Source organism: Charadrius vociferus, unplaced genomic scaffold, assembly GCF_000708025.1.
Source record: "Charadrius vociferus isolate BGI_N301 unplaced genomic scaffold, ASM70802v2 scaffold1699, whole genome shotgun sequence".
Classification (NCBI taxonomy): Eukaryota; Metazoa; Chordata; class Aves; order Charadriiformes; family Charadriidae; genus Charadrius; species Charadrius vociferus.
Window position 1 is genome coordinate 36,200 of NW_009649874.1, and position 6,064 is coordinate 42,263.

The 6,064-nt window shown below is 58.7% G+C and overlaps 1 protein-coding gene across 1 annotated transcript in view; it reads right to left on the reverse strand.

Moving 5' to 3' along the window:
* Positions 1 to 495: 495 nt before the first annotated feature.
* Positions 496 to 6,064, reverse strand: part of SLC44A2 (solute carrier family 44 (choline transporter), member 2) — a gene marked incomplete at its 5' end in the record, with an annotated part of 13,205 nt that continues 7,636 nt past the window's right edge. The window contains 14 exon segments of the mRNA XM_009891100.1: positions 496 to 614; positions 1,096 to 1,180; positions 1,580 to 1,668; positions 1,876 to 1,946; positions 2,177 to 2,212; positions 2,214 to 2,245; positions 2,641 to 2,744; positions 3,247 to 3,341; positions 3,414 to 3,676; positions 4,020 to 4,104; positions 4,370 to 4,462; positions 4,598 to 4,697; positions 5,057 to 5,188; positions 5,393 to 5,505. Of these exon segments, the coding sequence (XP_009889402.1) occupies positions 496 to 614; positions 1,096 to 1,180; positions 1,580 to 1,668; positions 1,876 to 1,946; positions 2,177 to 2,212; positions 2,214 to 2,245; positions 2,641 to 2,744; positions 3,247 to 3,341; positions 3,414 to 3,676; positions 4,020 to 4,104; positions 4,370 to 4,462; positions 4,598 to 4,697; positions 5,057 to 5,188; positions 5,393 to 5,505 (1,417 nt within the window).

Here is a 6,064-nt window from a genome sequence, read left to right on the forward strand (position 1 = left end):
CTGGGGGCAGGACAGAGAGGAAAGCGCGGAGAGACCAGTTTTCCGCCTGTCGAACCCGCTCGGCCCGGCCCAAAAACCGCCCTCCTCCTGCGAAGAGGGCACTTCTCCCGTCCTTTCCGCAGCTGATGGTTCGGAACAAAGCTCTCCCGCTTCGACGCGAAACTCAACTCTAAATCGGCACCCAGCCGGTTCCCAGCCGCTCGCCGGAGCGCAGCGCTCCTCGCCGGGCGCTACCGGCACACGTGGGACCTCAGATTAACTCTAGGTTCGTTCTCTCGATAGAAGAACGCTCGTTATTGGGCAGGAAGGTAGATTTGAGACAGCACCGGGCACTGAGGGATCGCCACCCCCTCTACCCTCAAGGCTTTGAAGGACATCCAGGGGGAAGATTTGCTGCCGCCCCCGTGGGCTTAGGAGAACGCCGCTTGGGTTAGGGGGAGCCGAGAGAGTCCTGCGGCTCCCCCCGGCACGCAGCCTTCCTCCCGGGGCCGGCCCCTAGCCTTGGCTATCGGCGCTTTTGGAAGGCTCTAGGTTGCCCTTCCGCAGGATCTCGCTCCGCTCAAACATGTAGTAAGGCCTCTCGGGAGATCCATCGTTCCTCTCCAGATCTTCACCTTTTTCGCAACCCCGGGAAGAAGCGGCCGTGACGGGGGAAGAGTGGAAAAATAGCGGAAGAGCCGGGGAGAAGACAGGGCGGAGATGAAGGATGGAGAACACATGAAGAGAGACAGGAGGGAGAGAGAGGCGGGGGGGAAAAAAGAAGAAAAAAGAGAAAAAAAAAAAAAGGGAAAATTGAAGTTAGTTGCAGTTAGGTCCCACCAAGACCAAAGCACCAAAACAGAAAGACCAAGAGAGACCCACAGACAGGCTGTGGGTTTCCGTCGCTAGCAGGCAGGGGGGAAGCAGAAGCTGGGAAGAACGCGGGTAGGAGTTGGTAAAGGAATAAAGCGGGAGAAAAACCACCCAGAGAGGCCCCGGGAATGTGGAGCAACCCCAAATGTGGCCAAGTCTGAGGTTCAGCCCCAAGGGGAGGGAGGTTTTGCTATCACAAACTCCTGCCCAGTGGGAGACGGACCCTCTGAGGCAGCCACTTACAGAAGCAGAGGAAGAGGGTGTCCACGCACATGCCGTAGACGCTGAAGAACCCGTGGGCGATGAGGTAGGAGCCCACGATCACCGTCTGAAAGAGAAATTGTGCGGTCACGCCACGACCCGGCATCTTGCAAAGAGCGCAAAGCTCCGGGCCCTCGACCGGGAGGAGGAAACCTGCTGAATCCCAAATTCCCCAGGGTAAAGGAGGAGAAACGAACAGGGCAGGACTGTTCGGACCAGCCTGATGCAGGACAAAAGGCCTCGGGGACAACGGTGGACGGAGGCCAATCTGGGCAGCACGGGAAGGGCGAGACGCCTCTTCGCGGCCGGCCGAAACAAAGGGCTTATTTCGACGGGGACGGAGAAAACACCTCCGACAAAGAAGGTCCTTCAGAAGCAGTGAGCAGAGGGGCGTTTTTTAGGCATTGGCGTTAAGGATCTCTTTCTATCGCTTCTAAATTGTCCAAAAGACGAGAGAGCAGCTCACCAGAATAGGGACCCAGTAGTAATTCAGGGGCGGCGCTGTGTCTTGCACCAGCTTTATCCGCTGGGTGAAGAAAAAGAAGGCAAGGATTCCTGGAAAAGCAAAGGATGGCAATGGCTGTGGGACGCCGGGCAGAAGAAAGGCCGCAAACGGGTGCAGGGAAGATGTAAAACGGGATGGAAAGGAACGTTTTCATGGCAAGAGTGAAGAGAGCGGAGGTTTCGGGGAGGCGTAACCGGCTACGAAAACCTCCAGTAGCCGTACGCCCCGAGGAGAACCCGCCAGTCCCCGGCGCTTACCCACGCTTCCCACGATGAGGAGTTTCCCGAGGAAGAAGAGGAAATCCGTGACTTTATCTAGAACGGCCACCCTGGAAACGAGAGAGAGATGAGCATCCGCATCCGCTCCCCACCCCGGCTTCAGAAGGAAGCGTGGGAGGAGGCGGCCGACGCGGACATGCGTCGCAAACGTGGCATAAACCACCGGGAAAGCCTGAAAACAAGGCTGGAGCACCGGGGCTGGTCGTCGGCAGCGAGGGGGACTTGGAAATCACCAAGTCTGCTGTGGAGAGCAGAGCCCTCGCACCCACCGGGGTCTCACCTAATGATGTTCCTCATCAGCAGAAAATTTGCTGACGGCGGTGCAGAAGTTGGTGCCTTAGACGGCGATCTAGAGCGGGTCCCGGAAAAAAAGGGCAGAGAAGGGAAAAACGGAGCCGCACTGAATTCACCGCTAAGAGGAGGGCGCGAGTCAGCCCGTCTTTCCGCAAAACTCAGATAAATCCCACCCTGGAAGCTCTTCTTCATCCGCCGACAGGTCAGGCGTGGGGGACACCAAGAGCTGAACCCCCCCCCAACCCCGTTTCTCTCTGAGACAAAGCCAAAGCGACACGGCTGAGGTCGAGGTTTTCCAGTGAAACAACTGGGAAAGGCTGAAAAGCTTCGTTTTCCCGTCACGTCGGGGGACGGGCTTCTCAACGGCCACCCAGAGAGAGCTCCCAGAGTGCGGAGACCCCCCCCACCGTAGTCAGGACCCTTTGGGCGTTAACGCTGCGTGACTCTTACCATGATGTACGCGTTTCTGTTGAGGAATTTGAGGAATTTTTCCAGGCACCAGAAGCAGCACTTCAGGCAGCTCAGGAGGAACTTGGCAAACTTATTATCTGCAGCTGGAGGAACGCCACGGCGGAGGGTGAGCGGCCGAAGCGAGAGACACCTTTTCTTACCGAAGCAACTTCTTCAAGGTCCCTAACGAGACGTCCGGCCGCGCCGTCGCAGCCTCCCCCCGCTACGCCCTGTTCTCAGCCTCCCCCCGCGCGGCCGAGACCGCCGCGGACAGCGGGATGAGCTTCGCGCGCTCTTCCCACACCGCTGCTCCTCCCTGTTTGCATTCCGCCATCAACAGAGTCGTACGGGCGGACGCGGACGTCCCTGGTGCCCGTACAGACACCCACCACTGGTTGACTTAACCCGGCAGCCACGGCGCGTCCCTCGGCTCCCGCCGTCTCTTGGAGGAAGAGACAACTACGGGGTGCTAAAAGGAAAATCTCAATTCTCTATCGAAATACTGGAATTATTCCCCTGGAGGTCAGCCACAAGCTCTGGCTCCAGGGAACGCAGGAGAAGCCAACCTCGTTCGTCTCTACTCGTTTGCCATTTCAGCTTCGGTACCTTTCAACCTGTGGTCCAGATACTCCAGGATGACCCTGATGACTTGGACGATGGCGAGGATGAGGGAGCCGAAGGCGAGCGAGCCGGTGTGGTACCTGGGAAAGATCGCTCCGGTTAGAAGGGAACAACCTCAAGAAGCTCTCAAGTCCTCCTCCAGAGGGACGTACCGGAGCGCGCGGCCGAAGGCGGAGAAGAGGGGGAAGGCAGGCATGTCATCGGGTTTCTTGAAGGCCCAGTAGTACGACGCGAAGGCCCCCGCCAGCGTCACCTGGCCCAGCGCGATGACGAAGTTGGCGAGCCAGAAGAACATGAAGACGTTGAAGAACTGGAGGACGATGAGGTACTTGTGGTACGCCGTCTCGCCCCCGTAGAACGCGAAGAGGCACTGGGCGTCGGGGCACAGCTTGGTGACGTTGGTGGTGTTGAAGGTCTGGAGAGGACAGCAGACGCTCACGCACTGCGGCGGCTGAAGATGTGCCGCAGGGCGGATCGACAGCATCGTTCCCTCAACCCAAAGCAATCCCGACTTCCAGAAGACATTATCCCGTTTCATTTTTCAGCCGGTAGCGCTTGCTCAGACCGAAAAGTCAGCTTTGCGCACGCTGTAGCGTGAAGAAAAATAACGACATGACGTAAACGAGTTCAGAAAGGCGGAATTTGACTTGGAAGGGTTTGCGGGCTCCAATAGCCAGCGGAGTATTTTGCATGCAATAAACTACCGAGTCTCCAACAGACAAAGCCTAGCGTTCCCGTGAGCTTCCCAACATCCTCACCTCCGGTTTGCAGGTCTGCCCAGAAAACTGGCACGCTGTCTCGTTAAACACCTTATAGACCGCCTCGTTGGAGGTGGAGAGGAAACTGCAGAGCAACGGTTAAGGAGGTTTTGCAAAGCAACCCCAAACCCGAATCCTCGGCGTATCTAACTCAGTTTTGCTCTCCTGCCATCGCTCTTCTACCTTGGGTGTTATTTCAAGTCAAACTTAAGAAACCGAAGCTGGCGGTTTTGCAACCGGATGCGTCGCTAACCCTGTAAGATGCTCAGCGCCCTGGAAGACCTTTGATTCCTGAGGAGCTTCCTTCCCCGGGAGGAAAGAGGAAGAGGCAGAAGAAGAGGAAAGGATACACGGCGGTGCTGGCCCAGTAGGCGATGCAGAGACACAGCAGGAAGAAGGTGCACAAGGGGAACAGCAGCGACATCATGACGTGACCAACAGCCCTGCCGAGAAGGTGGTTAAACGCCGGTTAAAACCCTCGCGGCACTGGGAGGACCTCAGCGGCCGGAGCCCCGAGTCCTCCCACCGCGACGGGCGACGACGGCCACCTCTGCCTGGGGAGAGGGGGACAGCCGGACCTGCTGGCCTCCTTGATGAGCGCGATGGCGATGAGGATCCTCTTGCGGAGGAAGACGAGCAGCAGTATGATCACCACCTCCACGACGCACAGGATGATCACTGGGAGGAGAAGGGGAGCCCCGGGCAGCGCCAGGGCACAGATGGCGCCCCATGGCCGCCTTCGGGTGGCCTTTGCCTTCCCCAGCAGCTCCACGGCGGCACCCAACGCCCCTCGAGGGACGTCCAACGCCGCGGTTCACGTGGAAAAGCCACCACGTCCAGAAGCTCAGTCCCGTGGCAGAGGCGGCACCGAGCAAAGCCGCCCTCCTCAGCTCAACCCTTTGCAAAGGGCCACGAAGAGACCGAGAAGACCCCAAACCTCGCTGCTGCCCCTTCCCAAACCCCGTCCCTCAAAGGCAGCGGCGCTGGGGCACGTCCCCCCGGGCCCATCCCGCATCCGGGGGAGGACGGAGACTTACTGAACGCCAGCCAGGTCTGCCGCAGGTGGAGGTAGACGCGCAGGTCGGTCTGAAATCCCAGGTCCTTCAGGGATACGTCCGAACCCGCTTCCCCTTTCAGTTTTGCATATTCCATGTAACAGTGGAAGATTCCTGCGGCGAAAAGCAGAAAATCGTCGTGTTTTGCACAGAAAAGCGGAGACTGAGATGCCGATAACCTCCGCTCGACCCCGCCGACGCCGAGGGAGGAGACACCCGGAAGGACGCCGCGTACGAACTTCCTTCGCGCAAATCCCGCTTCGGATGGGGAAAGGAAAAGGGGGAAAGCCACGGCGAAACCCCCGAGCACTGGCTCACCGTAACCCAGCACCAGGATCACCATCACGATCATCACCCAGACCATGATCCCGGCCAGGAAGCGGAGCAGGACGATGAAGATCAAGCTAGCCACCATGGCGATGACGAGACCTCTGCGGGGAGGAAGGCAGCGAGGCGTCAAAACCAGGCTCAGGCTTGTCCTCTCCCCTTTCACGGAATCACACAGAACGCTCCGGGTTGGAAGGGACCTCTGGAGAGCATCCGGTCCAACTTTTCCACGCTTTCACCACGGGGCAGCCTTCGGAAGGGCAATCGGGGACGGCGGAGGGGACGGAGCGCGAGCAGCATCCCAGTAAAGTCGCCCCACAACACCCTCCGCCCTCTCTCGTTTTGTTTGAATTAAAATTACTCAAAGTCCGGGGGGGGTGTGGGGTGCGGGGGGAGAGGAGAAAAGATAAAATGTTGGGAATTCGTGAGTTTTGCCCCACGTTTGAGCGCGGCACGGCGTCGGCCCTCGCGCGCCGCTCGGCCCCTGCTCACATGATTATCCAGTACCAGGAAACCGTGTAATCTTCGAAGATCTTCATGGCCAGTTGTCTGGTTTCCAGGACCACGTTTGCTTTTCTGGAACGCAAAAAAAAAAAGAAAAAGACGGGATGAAGCGGAAGCCGGTGGGGCGGAGGAGCAGCGGCTCCCCGGCCCCGCTCGGGC